This window comes from Macrotis lagotis, chromosome 1 (assembly GCF_037893015.1).
Source record: "Macrotis lagotis isolate mMagLag1 chromosome 1, bilby.v1.9.chrom.fasta, whole genome shotgun sequence".
In the NCBI taxonomy this organism is placed as follows: domain Eukaryota; kingdom Metazoa; phylum Chordata; class Mammalia; order Peramelemorphia; family Peramelidae; genus Macrotis; species Macrotis lagotis.
This window is the reverse complement of record NC_133658.1, coordinates 710,804,207-710,827,456: the sequence shown is the minus strand read 5'-3', so window position 1 is coordinate 710,827,456 and position 23,250 is coordinate 710,804,207. Positions and strand designations below refer to the sequence as shown.

Genomic DNA, 23,250 nt, shown 5'->3' with positions numbered 1-23,250 from the left:
TTTCCTTACTTGCTTCCAACCAGCCTTTTATGTTCAGGGAAGATAGGAAAAATATGTATTTACATATTCACATATTCCTAAATATGAAGTCAAAACAAGCAAGTTTTTCTCTTCACATAATTACAAGTGGTGACCTGGGTGGTATTTCTCCCCCTAAAATAGAATTGGTGCTCACATTTAGAGCTGCAACATTTTTCAGCATTTATCCAAATAAGCAACCCTCAAATTAACTCATTTTAGTGAATGGTATTAGAAATAAAATACATTTCCACAAAGTGACATTCTTTTTTAATATTGGAGTGGCCTTCTGGCAACCAATTCCATTTCTAACCTTTTGTTAATAGCTATTTGAACTGATTGTCCCTTTAAACACTTCTTTCAAAAACTATGAACATTAATTTTGCAGAAGGTAAGTGGTACAGAACTGTTTTGAAGGCTAGATAATACCCTGGGCACAGTCAATTTTGTTTAATTGCTTACTGAGTGTCTGTCAAGTCATAGTTGTTGAATGCATGAGTGCCATATAGGAAAATTGAATAGAAATCTGGAAAGTTGGATCAGTCATGATGGTTTTATTGAGAAAAAGAGTTTTGACTAAGGTTCCCAAAGAGATGAGTAACTTAACTTAGTGGAGAGGTGGAATAAAAGCATCATAGAAGAAATAGCATGTGCAGAAGACATTGTGATAGCAATTGCTATGACATAACAAACCAAGAACTAACTTAACTGAACCCTGTGGAAGAAGAGGACTTAGAATTTGAGGTTAAATTTGAGGTTATTAAAGTTATTTGAGGTTATTAAAGTTAGGAGAATTGGAATATGGTGGTAACTAATGGTGAGAGGAGGTTATCTTCCCAATGCTAGGGTGAGAGCTTGGGACATTAGGAGTCACTTGAAGTCTAGAATAGACTGAATGATTTAACTGAAAAAAATGATTGCCCTTGCAAATTTCATTCACATCCAGTTTTAGACACTTAATAGCAGTTTGACCCTGGGCTCTGCTTTTACCTCAGTTTCCTCATCTGTAAAATATAGATAATAGCATCTACTCCACTCCTGGGTTGTGAGGATCAAATGAGATAATAATAATTTTGAATCACTTAGCATAGTGACTTGTCACAAACAAACCCTGTATAAATGTTTTTGGTGGTGGTAGTGGTGGTGATGTTGATGAGGGTAATGAAAGCTATTGATATTAAGAACTGGAGGTAAGAAGGGAGAACATTCCATGAAGGGAGCAAGAGAGTACAAGGGCACAGAAATGGGGGTAAAGAATAGTAAGTATGCAACCATGACTCATGCAACATTTCTTATGTCTTTCCTTTGCCTTTTTTGCAAGCTTATTCCATCATTTTTAGACCACTTCACCAGGCTCCCAACTCAGCATTTCCTAAATTGGTCTCCTGTCCATACTATGTGAATAGTGGGTTAAATGAGGAAACATTGAATGTAGTAATTCAAAAAAAGCATTAAGTGCTTACTGTGTGCCAGGCTCTGTTAAACTCTTGAGTAGACAAATAAAAATTTGGTCAGCTTGTGGAGGGGCAATATGCAGTTTATAGAGGAAAACTCATCTTCTTAAGTTCAAATCTGTTCTCAGTCAATTACCAACTATGTGACCCTGGACAGGTCACTTAATCCTGTGTGCCTTGGTTTCCTCATCTGTAAAATGAGCTGGAGAAGGAAATGGCAAGCCACTTGAGTATTTTTGCTGAGAAAAGCTTCAAATGGGTTCTGAAAGAGTCAGACATGATTTAAAAAAACTGAGCAACCTACAAATAAAAAAGCGACAGTCTTACCCTCAAGAAAATTATATTCTAAAGGAGAAACTACACACATAAGGGAGCAGTGTGACCAGCATGGAGGACTTTGCACAAGAAAGTTACTGGAATTCCTGGGTGGGTTCAAGAGGTAGTAGATTGACTTATTTCAAATGGGATCAGGGTAGAATGGATTTTATCATGATTCAGAGATGGGGGGGGTAGAGGGGGATAGGTGAGGATCATAGTCTAAGAGCTGCATGGAAAAGACTTTAGAGATTGATTACAATGCTCTCATTTTCACATGATTAAACTGAGTCCCTAAGAAGTTGAGTGAGTGACCTGAAATTACACAGGTCATACAAATGGATACATTAGTGCACCTTGGGAGTCCAGTGCCCTTTTTACTGGAGAAGGTAGTGGCAGGCCATCAGATTTGGCCTCATCTAGATGCACCCTGACTTATTTCCAGATATGAACTCTTGAATAATATTTTCCCATCTATAGTATTATGCTCAGTTTTTTCTATGACTTTTATGGGTTATGAACATAGTCTCCTTTTGTTTCTTTTGCTCCAAATTTTCCTCATCCTTCCTTATTCTAAGGTTACTTTATACTCCTTAATTCCTCAGACCAGCATTTGTGATCAAAATTGTTGGGGAAGTAATGTCTTCACTAATTTCCTTGTCTTATTCAAGATAGAGATATCTTGAACCTGTCATAGTTGAGCTGCATTCTAAGGTAGCAATGTGTGTCCTAGATAGCCTTGTACAGAAACTCCTAACAGCTACCATTGCTGGTGCAAATGTGTAGAGGATAATAGAACTGAGTTACTATTCAACAGTATTCTTCATATTCTGTCTGTCTGTCTCTCTGTTTTCTTACCCTTTATTCTCTCTATCTCATCCTTTCATTCTCTCTTATCATTAACATAATTCTTCCCTTCTTTCAAAGGCAAGACCAACTCTTCAGTCTATGTTCTTTTCCTTCGCTACACCAGTGCAGGATTTTAAGGACCAATACTAGCAACATGGCCACTCCTGTAGCCCACAAGATCTGGGTCTAAGGGACTTCCTTGACTATTTGTCTCCATAGTTGATCTCTTAACTATATCCCTTTTTGCATTCTGTCCTACTCACTGTTGTTACTAATTAATTTTCCATAAACCACAAATTTTGTCAAATTCCTTTCTTGAATTCCCACTGAATTCTCACAAATACACTCACTCTCTAAAATTCTTATATTGTCTTAGGTGTGAACTCTCCATAGTTTCATCCCACACTATCTTTGTAATCTAACTGAAATAAATGTAAAGGATTTTAAGTTGACTTATTTGAAAAGGCATTGTATTGGTTTGGGCAATTCCTTTTTAGGATTAAAAACAATTCCTCTGAAATACTTAGAGAAAAAGATTAATTGTCTAGTTTTATGAAATCCAGTATTTTCCAGGTCAAGTTCTTTTAATGATATGGGATATACTTTGTCATTTATTTTTAAAGCATACCATTCATATTAAAACTGAATGACAATTGTACAGCAGCATAAATATGCAAAAACACTGAATTTTGAGTAGAAAAGTTTGAATTCAAGTTCTGATTCCTTTAATTCTTGGATGATACTGGACAAATCTTTTTTATTTTAAGTAAAATGAGGATAATACTTTAATCAATCAACAAGTATTAATTAAACACACCCTATGTGCCAGTCTCTGTGATAGACATGGGGATAAAAAAAATCAAAAAAATTGGACAATTCCTCTCTACTAGGGGCTTATATTTTGTTAACAGAGACAATACACTTGTATGTAAGAATATAAAAATGTGTCTACTTCTCTCCATTCTTTTTTTTATGCAATGCAAACGAGGTTAAGTGGCTTGCCCAAAGCCACACAGCTAGGTAATTATTAAGTGTCTGAGATCAGATTTGAACCCAGGTACTCCTGACTCCAGGGCTGGTGCTTTATCCACTCCGCCACCTAGCTGCCCTCTGATTCTCTCCATTCTTAAAAAAAAAATAAAACTAAAATGCTAGATTTTATCATCCTTTTAAGCTATTATCTATCCTATATTTCTTCATGTTTCTCAGCTAAACTCTTAGAATAACCTGTCTATGCTCACTTTTCTCCTCCTCTTCTCCCCCCCCCCAACATGTTACACTTTGATTTCCTACCTCATCACTTAACCTATTTGCTATAAAGGTATCAGTATTAACTAATACATCTATAACTTATGTCTATTCCTTGGGACTCTCCCTTCTCTCTACCTCTTAAAATCTCCAGTTTCTTCAAGCCTTAGTTCATATAAAACTTTTCCTGATTCCTCCCCAGGGAATGGTGACTTTTGCATAAATAAACACACACATAAATATTGTCTTGCCTTGTCTCATATTTTGTGAAGCAGAATTTTTGTATATTAATATGTTTATTTATATAGGAATTTGGCATCTCTGCTCTATCAAAGACCTACAGGTGAATAAAAAAACAACTCCAATGATCAAATATGTAAAAAAACCCAGTTTTTTCAAATGTTATTTTTTTCTTTTTTTCCCCCTTTCTTTTTTCTTTTTCTTTTTTTAAATGTTATTATAAAGAATTTCTTGCAATTACATTAAAGTTAAGAAGGAAGCACATAAAATTAATGGCTTATTGCACCATTGATGTGATTGTGAGTTCACAAAGTCTATGCCAGTGCTCTGAAAGCATTGGCAGCTTCTACCTCTCTGGAGAGGCTTGGTTATAAAGTCTACTTTTCAAGGATCAGTTTAGCTTTCTTCAGTCTCCCCAGCAGCCTGCAAGTCATTTTTTTTTAAAATTGAATTTATTTTTTCCATTGTATGCAAAGATAGTTTTCAACATTTATCCTTTTGCAAACTTTTGAGTTCCACATTTTTCTACCACAATTTTTTACCACCCTCTTTTCCTTCCCCCTTCCCCATGACAGTGACCAAACTGATATAGGTTGTACATGTAAAATCTTGTTTGATGCATTTCCATATTAGTTATATTGTGAAAGAAGAATTAGAACTTAGGGGTAAAAACTACTGTACACCATTTGTTGATGAATTCTTAGGCAATAGCAACTCATGAAATAAAGAAAAAATATATATTGTTCCATTTTTTTTTGTGACCACCTTTCTCTAGTGACAGTTGCAGAAAAGGAAGCAAAATTCGTTAAGACTCCTAGAGTTTTTACATTGTCTATAATTTTGAACTAAACAATTGGTACTCTAAGTGTGACATGCTTGTCTAATGACTGAGTGAACTTCCTACTGAAGAAACTAAGTCATAATTTCAACATTCTCATCATAAATGAAACAAGAAAATTGAAGCAAATTGCAGTGGCATGAAATGGTAGTGTTCCATAGAAAGGTTAAATAAAGGACTTATTGGAGTTTAAAGGAAACAAGATATTTGGCATTCTGACATCCCAAATATCATAGGATATTTATTATTCTTGTATTCCAGTGCTCATCAACATATTGAAAAAATATGGCTATGAAAATAATTGTAGTTTATGAACCAACAGAAAACGAAGAGGTTAGGAAATTCTATAAAGAAATAATGAAGATCCTCCAAATTAAATGGGTAAATATAATGATACTTAGGGACTTTAAATGCAAAAGTTGGAATAGACAAGGTCTATGAAAAATGTTAGAATATGATCCAGTAGTAAGGAATAATAGGTAAAAAATTAATACACTATACATAAGCCTTTTTCCTAAGCATCCTGAATACTTTCTTTGAGAGAAGAAGCCAAAGATACATGATGAGGAAAACACCAAATACCACCACAAAAATGCAAATGATTATATTTTAATGGGTGAGAAATTGTTTCTGATGGGAGAGTCATTCTTAAATCAACTACCTGTGAATTGTCAAGAGAATGATCTAACAACAAAGATTAAAATTAGTGCCAAGGTATGAGAAAAGATAAGGAGAAAAAGCTTTAGCATTTAATTAAAACAATGCCTAATTCAACCAAGTTCTGATAATTATAAGTGGAAGATGGGTGGAAAAAAAAATGCCAAAGCAATGATATCAATAGTTTCCTAAGAAGTTCAAAGTAAATCATTTGCCATAATGAAGGGAAAAAAACCTTGAAAAACACCTTATTTAGCAAACACTTAACTTACTTGTTAAATGGAGAGAGATAGCAGCCAAGGGTAATACTGGTTTAAAATATAATTCATGTGCAGAATTTTACTGAGAAACATGGTGGAAGGTTATAAAAAGCATTGCCTCATAAAACAGAGAGAAGCACTGGAGGGTAAAACCAGTTAAAGCTTTATGAGACACCCTACTAAGTATTTATTCTGTGGATATTGAAAGATGAAGTTAGAAGGAACATACTATAGAGACAAAAGATGGAAATGTTTTACAGTCATTTTCTTCATAAACTCATTTCACTATCAAGGAAAGTGGAGATATCACACTTGGAATCTAACATCACAGTTCTGGATGTATTTTTTAAAATTTTTTTTTCTGGATGTATTTTTAAAGGAGGCAGAAATGTCACTGAAGAGAATAAAGATGGAAAAAAGCAACTGGATTAGAACAAGTATACATAGAGGAGATTCTTGAGAGTATTGCCTCAAGAGAAGCAATTAAATTGTTAATATATTTCTGGATCACAAAGTATCAGAGGAAAAGTTACAAAGGACATAGACAAAAATCTTGCATCTCTTCATACTGAAAAAAGGTGAATGAGAATATATTAAAAATTACCTATGTTTTATTTTAGAAACTATTTAAAAGTTTTATGAAAGTGATTTGTATATTATCAAGGTTATCCTTGATAAAGTCATCAACAGAGAACAGTGATGGTTCATAATAGTTCATATCTTTTTTCATCAACATTTGAAAAATTCTGAGAAGACCTGAGTTCAAATGTATTCTCTTAACTCTTTTTAGTTATTTGACCCTGGGCAAACCATGTAACCTGTATCTTTTAAGTTTCCATATCTGTAAAATAAAGATAATAATTACACCTACCTCCTAGGGTAATTATGAGGATCAAAATGAGATAATATTTGTAAAGTGCTTGAAAACTTTAAGGTGCTACTTGAATGCTAGCTATTGTTATTATCTTCTTTTTTGATGACTATAAAAATAATTTCATTTGGTAGAAAAAGACTACACTTTAAAAGATGTCTTTTTCAAAGGATATTTCCTATGCAAAAGACAGAATTATGCAAAGTTCTATAAAACTTTTTGCAAAGTCAAACATAATTTCATTTTATGATCATTTGATATTAGTACAGAACAGAAAAATATTAATTTGTTAAATGCATGTGACACTGTCATGAAGAAAATCCAGGACAAAGACTAAGTTCAGGAAGGATTTCCTATAGATGGTGAAGTCCTCCAGTTAGTAGATAACATCATACTGGTGATGTAACTTGGTGCTTGCACCAAGTCTTAGAACATTTCAGAGCCTCCTGAATGGGATTCAAAATGACTCCAATGATACACCAGGAAAAGTTGTGGTTAAAAAATATCTTTTGTACAGAATACGAAGTGAAATTAGATAGAAAATCTTGTCTAGCAATCAGAAGACACTACAAATGTATCTTCATGAAACAAACACCATCTTTTTTTTTTTGCAAGGCAATGGGGTTAAGTGACTTACCCAAGGTCACACCTCATGTCTGAGGCCGGGTTTTTAATAATTTAATAAATCTAATAATTATACTCTTGTTTGACTATGACTTATGGAATTTGGAGGAATTAAAACCAAGTATCTTTTAGAGGGTAGGAAGAAAAATATATACTGGATATGAGCAGGTGTGCAACATATTAACAAATGAGAGATATGATGGAGAAACTATGTATAGACTAGTATCTCACATTATATACCGAGAAAAGCTTCAAAAGGACACATAGTTTAAACATAGAGAGTGATGATATATTCAAATTAGAGGAGTGAGGAAGAAATTATCAGTCAGATCTGTGGATAGAGGAAGAAGTGATGACTAAAACTAGGGTCACAGAAAGTATAATGGATAAATTATATTACATTTAAAAAGTTTTGCATAAACAAATGTAACTAAAATTAGAAGAGAAGTAGGTGAATGAGAAAGAAATTTTTGCAGTTAAGTTTCTCTGACAGAGATCTCATCTTAAAATATATATAGTCTTAATGAATGACATTTATAGAGTGATTCCCCAATTAGTAAATAGTCAAAGGATATGACTAGACAGCTTTCAGAGAATGAAATATAGGCTATTGAGTCATATGAAAAATGTCCTAAATGATTAATAATTAAAAAAATGCAAATTAAAACAACTTTGAGGTTCTACTGTATACTTATCAGGTTTGCAAAGTTGTCAAAAAAGAAAAATGACATGTTATAGTTGGTGTAGTTAGTATAGCTTTGAGCTTGTCCAAACATAATTTGGAATGATATCCCCCAAATTATTAAACTTTGCATACCATTTAATCTAGAGATAATGCTAATAGGCCTTTGTCCCAAGGATGCTAAAGAAAGAAGAGGACACATATGGTACCAAAAATAAAGTGTAGCAACTCTTTTTGTCATAGCAATAAATTGGACACTGAGGGGGTTGCCTGCTCATAATTGGAAAATAGCTGAACAAATTATGGTATATGGGAACAATGGAATACTACATTGCAATAAGAAATTATGAAGGGGATTATTTTCAGAAAAACTTGGGATGACTTATGAATTCATAAAGGGAATAAAGCTATGAGAATGACTTATACAATAATAACAATATTCAACTTTTTAAAGACTTAGGAACTCTGATGAACACAGTGACAAACTCTGATTCCAGAGTATTCATTATAAACAGGCTGGCTACTCATTTCCTGACAGAAAAGTGATGGCCTAGAGATCAGATTGAGGCTTTTTCCTCCTTTGGTGGAGAAAGGGCCAATATGGGAAATTCAGTGTTTTTTTTATTGCATATGGTTTTTTTAAGGTTTTTGCAAGGTAGATGGGGTTAAGTGACTTGCCCAAGGCCACACAGCTAGGTAATTATTAAGTGTCTGATACTGGATTTGAACCCAGGTACTCCTGACTCCAGGGCCGGTGCTCTATCCACTCTGCCACCTAGCCGCCCCTATTGCATATGTTTTTAATGGGGATTTTGTTTTTCCTTCTGTCTTAGTAGGGAGGGAGCATGAGAAGAGGGGAACCTGGGAGAGAGGAAGTGGATAAATCTTTATTTGAAGAAGAAAAATTAAAAATAAAAAGAATCAGGGTAAAATATTTCATGACAATTATATGACTGAAGAGAGTAGGTTGTTCATGTGGCAAGTGACAGAAATGACATTTGGGTGCCCAGTGTATTTCACTGTTTTTTTGTGTAATGTAAAGAAATAGTGGGGGAAGATTCTTTAGTACATTGATTTGGATAGCTTGCAGCCAATTTATGGGAAAATACAAGAATGGAACAGGATAGGCAGACATGGACGGATCATAGTCTACCTCATATCAGTGAGCTCACAAATATCTTTAAGTATCCGACTAAAAAAATATGGAACATCCTGATATATGACCTCTTAGGATCCTGTCACTGGAGTTAAGACCTTGTTGCAGTTTTCATAACTACTAGGAGTAAGGGAGGTATCACTTATTTACCTTAAACTTATGTACTGTATTGTTATTACAGAGAAATGCATCTAATCATGAACTTGGAAGTTCTCTAAATGTTGGTATTTTTATGTAGACTACATAATCTTACTGCTTTGTATAAAAACAAGATTATTTGACTTTAAGTTACTGGGACATATTAGCCTATGTCATTAAATCACAAGTATGATAGCATAATTTTTAGAAAACTGCCATATAGTTCTTGAGGCAAAGAACAGATATAACCCAAACCTAATCGTCATCAATAGAGCTATGACTAAGAGAAGACTGTATAGTGGCCAAACACCAAAGAGTAAACATATGCCCTGTAGGAATAGACTCTGGGTAATGTGGTAGGCTTTTCCCCAATTCTAATATATCCATTAATCTCAATTGTCTTGGACTAGATTCTAGCATTCTAGCTAAAGTGTTTTCTGTAGTGGAATTTAATATCTTAATTGGAAAATTAGGCTTGTGGTAGCCATACATACTGGTCAGCTAAATCTTGGTATAGTTCTTACACTTATTTCTTATACAAGTGTGTCTAAGAAAATATATTAAGGATAAAGAAGATGACAACCACTGTGGTATTTGAAAGCAATAACTGGGAGAATTCATTATTTAGACAGAGATAGAGGAGATTTATCAATAAAAAGTTATCAGGACAGATGCATGAATGAGGGTCTTTTTTGATCTCACACCTCAAATGATTGATTAATGATCATATTTTGCTACAACTTAAAGTGATTAGTAAAACACTTTGAGCAAGATTTTTATGAGCAATTAGCATATTTTGTTTTATCTCATGGATAAGTATTCATCTCAGAAATTGCATTTAACTGGTGTTGTTCAAATGATACTTCCTGAAATAGTTTTAAAAAATAATTAGAAATTAAAAAATTTAATTTAAAAAATCACCTCCTCTTTGGTGATTAGCAGAGTGTGGTATATTCCTTTCTCCATTACTCTGAAGTGAGACTAAAGATGCATTTATTAGGTATGGCTTATTGACCAATGACTTAAGGATCAGTGCAGCTATTCAGAATGTTGTGTTGTGGTCCTTAAGGCAATAATGAAGAAATAAAAGCCATTTATAATTTGTGCTTAGGGTAATTTTGATGAACTAAAAGAAATTTTAAGTCCACTGAATAATTAAATGCTTGATACATGCATTTAGCAATCCTACTCAGTATAATTCATGAGCTAAGTATTCTGTTTCTGGTTTTTGTTTTAATTTTTTGGTGGGGGCAAGAATAGATCATAATTGTCTTTAAATAATGGTAAATTCTGGCACCTGCCCTAGTTCAAGATGAACATCCTTGTACAGCAAAAATGTGGTGCCTAAAAAAAAAGATTGTATTTTTTGGTAGACATCAGAATATATAATTTTTCAGTTTTTCACCTTTCTATAGAATAGTGAGCCTTAACCCTTTTTTATGTCATGGGATGACTTTGGCATTCTGGTCAAGTTTGTAGACTCCCCTATTCAGAATTCTTTTAAATGCATAAAACAATGGTTTAATTTCAATATAATTGGTTTTCTTTGTTATTTTGTTAAAATATAAAATAAATTCACAGATCCCTAGGTTTTAAGAACTTTTGCTTTAGTTTTAGAGAAAAACTTAAAATTATTGTTATGCTAAACTAAAATATTTAAATTTCATAAATAAAAAGTAATTTCATATATTTCAATTTTGTAAAAAAAAATTTAAAAAGTAGTAGAGTTCAGTTATTTTTACAAGGCAAAGCTTCTTTCCGTTACTTATGCAAAACATATATGTGTTTTGAGTAGGCACTTCCAAGTTAAAAATGAGTAAACCTGGAGACATTAAAGTGTCTTGGGCATTTTTTTCTTGTCCCTTCCTCCCAAATAAAAAAGAGTGAGAAAATAAATAATGATTTTTAAGAAATCTTATAAAGCATTCTAATATTTCTAATATTCTTTTTTTTGAACACAATCTAATTGTTGTTCTGCTTCAGTTGTGGCCAGATTGCCAAAAATAGTTTAAATTGATTCATATTTGAGATTATTGATAAAAGAATCACAGTTTGAGGTTCATGGGATTCAAAGAGTCATAGAAGTTGAGCTGGAAGATACTATAAGAGCTTTCTAGTTTAAGTTTGTAATTTTATAGATGAAGAAACTAAAAGGTTCAAAAAAATTAAATAATTTTTTTTCCCAGGGTCATAAAGGTAATGACAGATTAGATTTGTACTTGGGTCCTCTGGCTTCAAATCCAATGGTCTTGGCTACTGTACCACTGTGCTTTTCAAAGGTACTAAGACAGTTACTTTGGAAGTCATGATAACAGAACATCCAGCTGATTAACTGAATATTTTGCTGAACCAGTTATCTGTTACTATGTAGACAACTTTAATTAGCACAGGCAGGCTTAATCCTATAGTACCAATATTTAGAAGGCACTGATAGCTCTTGGACTCTCTTTAGGTATAAATAAGCTTAGTTATTGGGGATAATCATAACATCTCTATTCTTCTATCCTGACCAACAGCTTAACCTCAGTGGAGTTCCTTCCCAGCTTCACCTATGTTGCTCATTATCTAGGTAGTGATGATCCCAGAAGTGAACTCATGATATCACTGATATCTCAATATCATTCTCTTTTCTTCCTTTTGAGTCCTAATGTCCAAAGCATCTTCCTATGATTCTTTTCTGTTGAATTAGATTTGTCTTAATAAGTTTATTCCCTCATACTTGCCCTGGCATGCTTTGTGGTACTTGCTTGAAAGGAAAATATTAACCATTAATTTTGTCTATTTATCAGACAAAACTAATGGCAAGCATTTTCCTTTAAAGCTGGTGGTTTTGGCACTATGTAAGCATAGTCTAAATTTTTAGATTTTTTTAAAGAAAAATCATGTTTTAAGATCCCCTTAATTATATGTAAAAATAATTTTTAACATTTGTTTCTTTTTTTAAAGTTTTTTGTTCCAAATTCTCTCTCTTTCTCCCTACCCTTCCTCTTCCCTGAGATGCTAATCAATCTAATGTAGGGTATATATGTGCAATCATATATAACATATTTCTATATTAGTCATTTTGTGAAGAAAACTTGTTCAAATAAAGGAAAGAAGGTATGCTATGGTCTGTATTCAGATACCATCAGTTCTTTCTCTGTAGCTCTATAGTATTTTTTCATCATGCTATAAATGGTTTTGTACAAATGGGTCCTTCTCTTCTCCTCCTCCTCATTTTTAAGGTTAAATGGCTTGCCCAAGGCCACACAGCTAGGCAATTATTAAGTGTCTGAGGTCAGATTTGAACTCAGGTACTCCTGACTCCAGGGCCGCTGCTGTATCCACTGCGCCACCCAGCCACCCCACCTCCGCTTCATTTAAAAAAAAAAAGCTCTTTGGGATACATACTTAGTAGTGATTTTGCTAAATCAAAGGCTATGTACTTCTTTATAACCCTTTGTGCATAATTGCAAATTATTCTTCGAAATGGTCTGATTAATTCACAGTTCCACTATCAGGACATTAGTGTCTAAGTTTTCCCACATTCCCTCCAACATTTATCTTTTCCTTTTTCTGTTATATTAGTGAATCTGATAGGTGTGAGGTGGTACCTCAAAATTGTTTTATTTTGCATATCTCTAATTGTGATTTAGAGGCATTTTTTCCCTGGATTATCCATAGCTGTGGTTTCTTTTCATGAAAATTGCCTGTTCATATCCTTTGACCATTTATCAGTTGGGTAATGACTTGATTTCTTATAAATTAGACTCCATTCTCTATATATTTGAGATACTGGCTATAAAATCTCCCCCCCCCCCCAGTTTTCTATGTAATTTTGGTTGCATTGATCTTGTTTGTGCAAAGCATTTTAAATTTAATATAATAAAGATTATCAATTATACATTTTGTAATGCTCTCTATATCTTGTTTGCACCTAAATTTTTATCCACAGTTCTGACACACTATTCCATACTCCCCAATATTTAGAATTTTTAAAAACTTTCTTTAAAATAGGGTTGCTTGTTGCTTTGACATGAATATACCTTATTACTAATGTCTTCCATTAATCTAGTACTTTTTTTGCTTTATAAAGTATTTTTTATATCACAGTCCCATGAAATAAACAGTGCAAATATTATTACCCCCTCAATTTATAGATAGAAAATTGAGATTCACAAGGATAAAATTTGATTGCTATTATTGAACCAGTTAAGGAAACACTGTAAGTTTCAGAGACAGGAAAACTGAGCCCCATAAAGACAAAGCTACTTACTTGTCACATAACTGGCAAGGGAAGCATAATTAGTTATTTTCAGAATTAGCATTTATTAAGTGCTTTACCAAGTGTCAGGTATGTTACTAAGTGCTAAAGATACAAATGTAAGCAAGCATGGTAGTCTGCCCTTAATGAGCTTCCATTCTGATGGGATGGGGGAATCAACACAAATAGGTATACTGAAAAGGGGGAGAGTCTGGTGGTAGATTATATTACTAGGACATGATTTGGAATTGGTGGCCAGGGAGGGAGGTATAGGTCTGCTTCCATTGGATAAGGCAACAGGTCTCCTATTGGAGTCTAGAGTTGTTTCAGAGACAGTCAGAGTTTCTGGTGGGGCAGAGATGGTCAGAGAGTTCAAGAGTATTAAAGAGATTTCAGGAAGTGACCAGATGGAGTCCAGTGTGCTGTCCTACTATGCCATGGTGGACTGTTGCGTTTATTTGTATTTTGTATGTCTTTCTGTGTGCTTTATTAATATGTTACTTAAAGTGATTCGGTGTATCCAAACAAAAATGATCTGTTTCTGTTTCAGGTCAACTTAGTCTCCGTTGAAGCAGCGGATTGTTCTGTGGATTCTGTTCAACCTAAGGAACTTCCTTCAAGAGAAGCTCAGCTTGCAAGTCTCCAGAATACTACTGAGTTTGATATTCTTATTATTGGTGGAGGAGCAACAGGAGCGGGCTGTGCATTAGATGCTGTTACTAGGGGTAAGGCCTGCCATGAATGGGAGTAACCTAAATGTCTATTTGATTTCTTCACAAACTATAATTTGCAAATGTAAAATTTGCTTATCATGCTTGTAAAATCATCAGACATTTAATGACTCTGTGTGACCCAGGTAAGTCAATTAAGTCTGTTTGCCTCAGTTTCCTCATCTGTTAAATGAGTTCAAGAAGGAAATGTTAAGCCACTTCAGTGTCTTTGCCAAGAAGATCCCAAAATGGGTTACAGAGAGTTGCATACGATTAGACAAGACTAAAGAATAAAAAGGACATTTTGGATAGACATTGAATGGTCAATGAGCTAGGCTTACTATCAATTAGAATAAGAATATTAATAATATTAACTAATGTTTATATAGTGCCTACTAGATACCAGGCACTATGCTATTTTACAGTTGTTATCTCATTTAATCTTCTTAGCAGGCTTGAAGGGGTTAGGGGAGTAGTATTGTTAGAACTATTATTATCCTTAGTCCCATTTTACAGAGGAAATAGAGGAAACAGATTATGTAGCTTGCCCAGGGTCACACAGTCATTGAATTTCTGAGCCCACATTTGATTTCAAGTCTTCCTGATTCCAGATCCAATGCTCTATATACTGTACCACTTAGTTGTCCCTAGAAGACATTTCAGAAATTGCCTGCCTCTCTAAATAGTTTGTCTTGGGGACACTATATCACTGTGAATTATTTAACATCACAATTTCAGAAGAACCAAAATTGCAAGTAACCCTACAAGACAATAGAAAGACACGTGATGGGCATGAAAAGGCTTCAGTGTATACCAATTGTGATTAATTTTTCAAAAATGGTAGGAAAGACAATAGTGACAAGGCCAGAAAATGTGTGCTGATCATTAGGAAAAATAGTAGCATATAGACAACCCCCAGTGTTACAGTTCTCTAATATGTTGAGTAGATTATCTATGGAGAACTTATAGAAAGATCTGGTAATGAACTACCATAATGAAAAAGCTTGTAGAAGTTGTATTCTATATTGTGAAAGGAATATCTCTCTTGAGTGGGATTACCTACACTAATAAGGTAAAAAATTCATCTATGTTGTTACCACTGATCACAGTGCTAAAGTGAGAGGTAGATTGAATCAAGCTTGTCTTATTTAGCAGGTAGAGAGCTCTGTTGACAAACTTAGGAAGCAATAGATATCTCAAGTTTCTTGTTCTTCTGGGAGACAGTGCTTAAGTTGTATTCAGATTTTAGTATTACTCCCATATTTATTTGTGTAAGATTGTGAACATGGTCTTAGTTTTTTTTCATCTATAGCACAGGGATAAAGAGGCAACCTTTGAATAGTGGAAAGAAGCCTATTCTTTTTTTTTAACATACGGAATTTTTTCTACTAGCTGATAAGATTCTACTGCAGTCAGCTTGAATGTGTAATTCTAGATCACCATGGTATTAAGAAGTTTCATTGATGAACTGTCTATCTCTAGTTTCAGGAATCTTTTTTTTTTAAGGTTTTTGCAAGGCAATGGGGTTAAGTGGCTTGCCCAAGGCCACACAACTATGTACTTATGAAGTGTCTGAAGCCGGATTTGAACTCAGGTACTCCTGACTCCAGGACAATGCTCTATCCACTGTGCCACCTAGCTGCCCCAAGAAGCCTATTCTTGACATCAGGAAGAACTGGTTCAAGTCCTGGGTCAGATATAGGTTGTATCAGTTAATAAATATTTATTGAGTACCTATTATTTATCAAGCACAGTGCAAAGTGTTGGTGAACCAGAGAAAAGCAAAAGGCAATCCTTGCCCTTGAGGAGTTTCTAATGCAGGGCTGTCAAAAATGTGGCCTGCAGGATGATTTTATTTGGCCAGCCTTTGGGTTTATTAAATGGTTTAGTAAAGAAGCCAGAGCTCTTAGTAAAATAGCAAATTAAAATAGCTTGTCTATTGTTTCAATAAAACTTTATGGATGAGCAAGTTATATACAGGATATACTGACTTTTTTCCCACTGTGTTAGACTATCAGACATCTACATATAGATAGAAAAAATACTTGTCAATTTTTTTTTATTTATGCAGCCTTCTTTCCACTCACTCAACTACTGCACTGATAGAAGCCTATATCACTTCATACCTTGTGGTTGGCCTCCCCACCTTAAATCTCTTTTCACTAACCCATCTTCTGCTTAACCTGTCAAAATGATTTTTCTAAAGTGCAGATCTGATCATCTTTCTGTTCAAGAAACTCTTATGGTCCCCTAATACCTTGGGGATTAAATATAAAATACTCTTTTCAACATTTAAACTCCTGCACAACTTGACCCCTGACTGGCTTAGAGTGAGGAAGAATCATCTTAATGAGTTCAAATCTGGCTTCAGACACTTACTAGTTCTGTGAACCTGATAAAGTCTCTTAACCCTGTTTAAGCTCAGTTTCCCCATCTGTGAAATGAACTGTAGAAGGAAATGCCAAACCACTCTAGTATCTTTGCTAGGAAAACCCAAATGGGGTCATGAAGAGATGGACATGACTGAAATGACTGAAGAGCAACAGCATATGAAAAACTCCCTCTCCTCTACCTCTTACCACAGTTCCTAGCACATGTTCTTGTGTTAACTTGATTCCCTCCATCCTCAAAACTTTGTTTTCTGCAAGAGGCCTTTCTGTCTCCCTTCTGCCCCTCCTCCCTCCTCACACACTTTCCTTCTGAGAATACCTTCCATTTACATTGTATGGATCTTTTATGTACATAGTTATTTGCATGTTGTCAAACCCATTTGAATGTGGAGACTTTTGGAGGACAAAGACCATATATTTATCTTTCTGGATATTCCTAGGGCTTAAAATAGTCCTGGACCCTAGTAGTGCCTTAACATGTTTCCTCTAACACTTAATAGATAGATGACTGTTGACTGACAGTGTTGAACATCCTAGAGTTTCCTCAGTGCTATTAAGACTCAGAATAGGATTTTGTTGAAAGTGAGTCATTCCTTAGTTATTGTCATTCTTCTCAGTGATATCCTTTTCCTTCCTTCAGTATTACAAGATCTGCAATTCCATTAGTATGGATGCACTCTTCCCTGATATAGATTGCATCTCTTCTATGCCTTTCATGATTTGCTGGAATAAAACAAAATTCCATTCTGCCACACTTCCCAACACACTTCGTTGCCAGTCTTTTGATGATGATTCTCTCCAAACATAGTTGGATTGGGTCTTGGGTGATAACTCCACAGTCAATGGAGATGTTGAGAAGCTTTTTTAGCTTAGTCGTACCTTCCAGAATTTTTATTCTATTGATAGCTCAATCAGGAAAACAGGATCATTGCCATACCATATTGAGTCATTGAAGGAGAACTTTTTTAAAGTTTAGGTATCATAGCATAATAAATTTTAGAATTTTAAAGAATCAAAAGTTAATTGGTCTAAGCCCTGCATTTTACATTTGAAGAAACTGAAATGTGCCTACACTGTGATTTATCCAAGGTCACACAGTTAAGTAAAAAGAAGCTTGGGTGAATGATATAAGCTTTCCTGTCATTACTTCCTTATTTATAAAATGCAACTGATTATTCAGAAAGACATTGGAGGAGCAAAGTGTTAACATTATGAAGTTCTCAGAAAAGAAATCAAGTCCCTTAAAACAGAAACTTGATTTTTCACGTGATAATTTATTAAACTCATTGGATAGTGTGGTCCACTGGAATCCATTCATTGTGAAGAAAACAGCTAGGTGGATAGAGTACTGGGCTCAGAGTCAGGAAGGTCTAAGTTTAAATCTAGATCCCAATACTTTTTAGCTATATGATTCCTGGTCAAATAACTTAACCTCATCCTACCTCAGTTTCTTTATTTGTAAAATGGAGATAACAATAGCAGCTTCCTTTCAAGGATAAAGTAATAATTTAAAAATACTTCACAAGCTATACAATGCTACATAAACGTTAGCCAGTATTCAAACATGAGGATGCCCCCTAGCATGTTTAGTCAACTTTCTATGGTGAATTTTTGGTAGGAAATAAATGAGTCATAAAGAATAGGCAGGAATAAGGAAGGGTTTTGATCACAGTGGAGTAAATGCTAACATGGAATATAAATTCTCATATTGATGAGCGATCAGAGTAATTTGTTAAATGAATGGTACAACAAATGCTAAAATGGTGCAGAATCATTTTTTTGGGGGGGTGAATAAATTATAGAGATCTCTCTTGTTATTTTTAATGAGCATAATATTGGGAGAATTGAGGAATTTTTGTTGAGGGTTACCTTGTAAGTGTTATCATTCTACATGCTGCATTGGTCATTTGGTAAATAATTCTGTGTGTGGGTTTTAAAAGTTGTGCTTTTAATTAGTAAGTTCTAAGGAAAGGATATGCATTTTTAATAGCTTAAGGTGCATTGGTTATGGTTTTAGAAACCCAAAGATTAGCTAAGTTATATTTCCATATTGGTTTTTATGGTTTATTTAAAGTAGTTGGTAAATCCATTTAGCTCTACAAGTACAGTTTTCATGCTTGTTTCCGTAATGTTGGTAGGTAGGCCTCCAGGGGAAAGTAGAATTTGTAATTAAAATGTACAAAGAATTGCTGAAGGTAATCTATATTTATCCTTTTACTGCATTTTCTGATTGTATCAGTAGCTTTCTGAAGTGTGAAATAATCATAGGCATTTGGTTAATGACTTGTTCATTGTTGCTGTTCATTCATGGAATTTGCTCTTTTATTATGTTTGATGCTTCACTTAACAACAAATTTTGCTTTCTGTGTCTTTGATATGTTTTCACCAAATTATTCCTGATTGTATCCATTAATCTTTAGTCACATTTGACAAAAATAAATTACTGTGATCTTTTAAAGTTACCAATAATAATTAGATTTTTCAGGACATCAAAGTTTTGGAGGGCCAGTAGACATTAAAGCTCTTGTATATCATGGGTGCACAAGCTCTCTGATCAGTGTGATTTTGGGGGACCCAGAAGAGACATAGTGAAGGGAAAAAGTACATCTTTTCAATATTTGAATGTGGGCTGTTTTACTAACCAATTATGTTTTTTTTTCCCCTAGCAGCAGTCACACTGCATTTACTTCTTAGAGGTATTGTTTTACAAACATGACTCTTGGCCTTCCTTCTTCTTTTCTCTATCCCTCACTTCAGCCTGTCCCTTCACTATATCATCCCTTATGGTTAAAAAATCAGGATTGATTTGTCAGAAAGAAAATGCTACTTGATTCTCTGAATTTTTTCAGTGGGTCATAAGTTGAAGATGAATAAACTCTGTGATATGACAGCAATGATATTAAGCTGTACTGAGAGAGGCAGGGATGGGGAACTTATCTTATGGCTCTATACTGTACCATCAGGCTGTACGTGAAATACTATGTTTAGCTGTAGACACCATTTTAGGAATACTATTGATAAACTGGTTTGCTTTGAGAGAAGAGGAATCAGTATATTAAAGGTCTTGAATTCATGCTGTTTGAAAATGATTTGGAGGAATGGAGGATATTTAGCTCATTGAAGAGATCATGGTAAAGGGACATGGTAGTTTTCTTCTAAATATTTGAAAGGCTTTCATGTGGGAGGGGGAACTGGATTTATTCTGTTTGGCCTAAGAGATCCCAGTTTCCTTTTCCACAGTCTTGACTAGATTTGTAATCAAGAGTCCTGAGTTTGAATCCTAACACTAATCTTATGATTCCAGGCAATTTTTTGATTGGTTATTTATTCATTTATCTATCTATCTATCATCTATATCTATTGATCTATCTATATATCTATCTATTTATTTACTTATCTAGTTATCTACTGATCTATTTATCCATTTATTTATTTATTTTTTATTTTTTAGTTTTTCAAGTTCCATGCAAAGCTAGTTTTCAACATTCATCGTTTTCCAAGCTTTTGAATTACACATTTTTCTACTAACCCTTCCCTCCCCTTTCCCTTTGCAGCCAACAATCTGATATAGGTTGTATTTAACTTATTTCCATATGTTGTAAAAAAAAGAATTAGAATTAAGGGCAAGAAAAGTCATGAAAAAGAAAGAAAAACATAAAAGAATTTTAAAAACACGAACATAGTATACTTTGCTCTGCATTCATATTCCATAGTTTTTCCTCTGGATGTGGATGCTTAATAGGTCTTGATCAATAAACTGAGCCCCAGTTTTTTAATATGGAAAATGGGAATTTGAGATTTTATATAATCAGCTTGTTATAAAAGTGCTTGATAAACCTTAATGTGCAATACAAATGTGAATTGTCTTTCTTTTCAATTGAAATTTATTGAACACAGAACAGTGTGTACAGAACCATTCTATTTCATAATGATGATTTCTTTTCCTTTCTTCCCATATAGTTTCCTGTCTCTCCTTTTTCCTTGATACTTTCCTGAAACTATTAGAAGAGTAAAAAATCACCCCTAGTGCCTCTGTCCTTTCTCTATGATCCTTATGGATACTAGGTTTCTGAGAAAAATGTATTTCTCATTCCCCATTAGCATTTAAACAATACATCTCCTTATCTTCTGATTCAATTATACAAATGTACATACCTTTCTGTGTTTCTCTTAGTTCCTGTGTTTCCATTTCAGTGTCTAGGTAACTGACAGGCCTCAAACCCATCAGTGAGTTAGGGGGATGCCTACCTAAAAGCATGTGAAGATTTCCCCTGGCATAATGAATGAATGAGAATAAGTTGTTCCAAGTCATGAGAAGCTTGTAGCACTTAGAGCTTGGACAGACATCAAAGATGCCAAGGTGATCCACTCTACATTCTGGGCCTTCACAGTAGTTGATGATTCTGGAAACAGAGTGAAGCTGATAACTTTGTGCAACTTTGACACAGTTAAATCCAATCACTTGTTGAAAGTCTATCCATCATCCTATGATGTCATTAATTTTCTTTGAAAAGGAAGGACAAGCAAAAACTTAGAAATGTTCTATTTCATTAAAGGTCCATTCTACATCTCTAGCCACTCTAGAATTATACCTAGTTTTGTTAAATAGGTTAGTTATTCTTGGTTGTAAGATTGTAATCTGTTTTTCTTTTAGGATATTACATTCCAATTTCTACCCTCTTTTTTAGTGTTGCTTGCAAAATATTGTGTGATTCATATCATAATTCCTTGATGGTTGAACACTTTGTAGTTGTTTTTAGAATTTTTTAAAAGTTGACTTAGAAACTCTGAATTTTAGCTATAGTGTTCCTGAGAGTTTTTATATTGGAATTTCTTTCAGAAGGTGATTTTTCATTCCTTTCCATTTTTGCTTTGGCCTCTGACTTTGAATTTTAGGCATTTTTCATTTATAACTTACAGAAATGTAGAGTCTAGATCTTTTTTTGTGGGAGAGGTAATGATTTTTTTTGATAATCCAGATAATGCTCTCCTTGATCTGTTTTCCAGGTCAGTTATTTTTGATATTATATTGCTTACTGTTTTGTGATTAATATTTTATTTCTTCTTTTCTGGAAGTTGACTTTCTTGGCTTCTTTGCTTCATCTCTCTTACTTAACCTTAAAGATTGAATGGGAATTGTCTCAGTCAAATTGTGATGTGGAAAAGACCTAGATATAAAAAAGTCAAGATCTCACACTGCATTCAGAGATATCTCCAGTCATCTAGATCTGTATCTAGCCACTCAACTAAAAGGATAAATTGAAACTGGTGACTTTGCACAGTACCCCTTCACTCAAATTCAACTCACTTTCATGTCATGGCATCACCTTCCTGATGACATGGTTTTTTCTTTTTTAAAATTTATTTTTAGGTTTTTTGCAAGGCAATGGGGTTAAGTGGTTTGCCTAAGGTCACACAGCTAGGTAATTATAAAGTGTCTGAGGCTGGATTTAAACTCAGGTCCTCCTGACTCCAGAGCTGGTGTTCTATCCATTGTACCACCTAGCCACTCCTTGACATGGTTTTTTTTGGAGAATGAAGGACAAACAACAATAACAACCGAAGTAGGGGAATGTAGCATGTAGCAAAAAAAAAAACAAAACCCTAAAAAAAAAAGTAGGGAATGTTAAGATAAAAATAAAATAGTTCCTGGTCTCAAGAAGTTGAATTCTCCTTAAAAGATACATTTACTTATTTTCACAAATCTTTTCTCTCCTACTGTTTCCTGGGTTCCAGTTCTTCTGGGCCATCTCTGTTTTCTATTTATGCAGCAAAAGGAGCAGGGCATAGGAAACCTCCTTCCCTCAAGGGCAGGCATTACCATATTTAATCTTTAATCCACAAACAAAACAATATCTAAGGATAGTTTTATAAAAGCCATCCACAATACCCAAAACTAAGATTAAATTGAATTTTTTGACTGTATCAGTCGAGTGCTGATTTGAAGTCTTGGGTTTTAAGTATCTATCTTATTTAGTTACAAATTCCATGTAATTCCTATTTAATAATTTATAGGAGTACTGTGACTCCAAAATCCATTTTGGGGGAAACCCCACTAAAAATATCAGGAGGAGTTTGATGTTACAAAGTCTATTTGTATTCCAGGAACTTCTATGATTGACATACAAATGAAGTTGAAAAAGAACCAAAGTTAAAGAAAGAAAACAGGTCATTGTCATAGATCTTCTTAGCTCACATTCCTGTGTTTTTTTACCTATGTCAATCAGCAACAAAATCCTCAGTATTGGTTTTGGTTTGGGGAAACACAAAACTACTTTTTTTCTCTTTACATAGATAAGTTAATACAAGCTAATTTGATTGTAGTTAATAAAAAGTGGGATATTTGGATATGTTACTTGTAAGGGATAGCATCTGAGTTGATTATGAAAGATTGACTAAACCTTCTAAGAAGTTGGGACTCTGCATTGGTATATATGGGGATAACACTGGCAAAGGCATGAATACAGGAGTTGGAATGTTGCATTGGGGAGACCAGTGAGTAGATGGGTTTGACAAAGATTTCGATTCTGTAGGTGAAAAGTTTTCTAACATTTTTC

The 23,250-nt window shown here is 34.1% G+C and overlaps 1 protein-coding gene across 5 annotated transcripts in view; it reads left to right on the top strand.

The window, feature by feature from the left end:
• The window catches only part of GPD2 (glycerol-3-phosphate dehydrogenase 2), a 205,321-nt gene that overhangs the window by 86,959 nt on the left and 95,112 nt on the right, over positions 1–23,250 (top strand). For all 5 annotated transcript variants that reach the window (XM_074215955.1, XM_074215952.1, XM_074215954.1 and 2 more), the window contains exon 3: positions 14,144–14,318. In XM_074215955.1, coding sequence (XP_074072056.1) covers positions 14,144–14,318 — 175 coding nt within the window. The remainder of the gene's footprint in view (positions 1–14,143; positions 14,319–23,250) is intronic.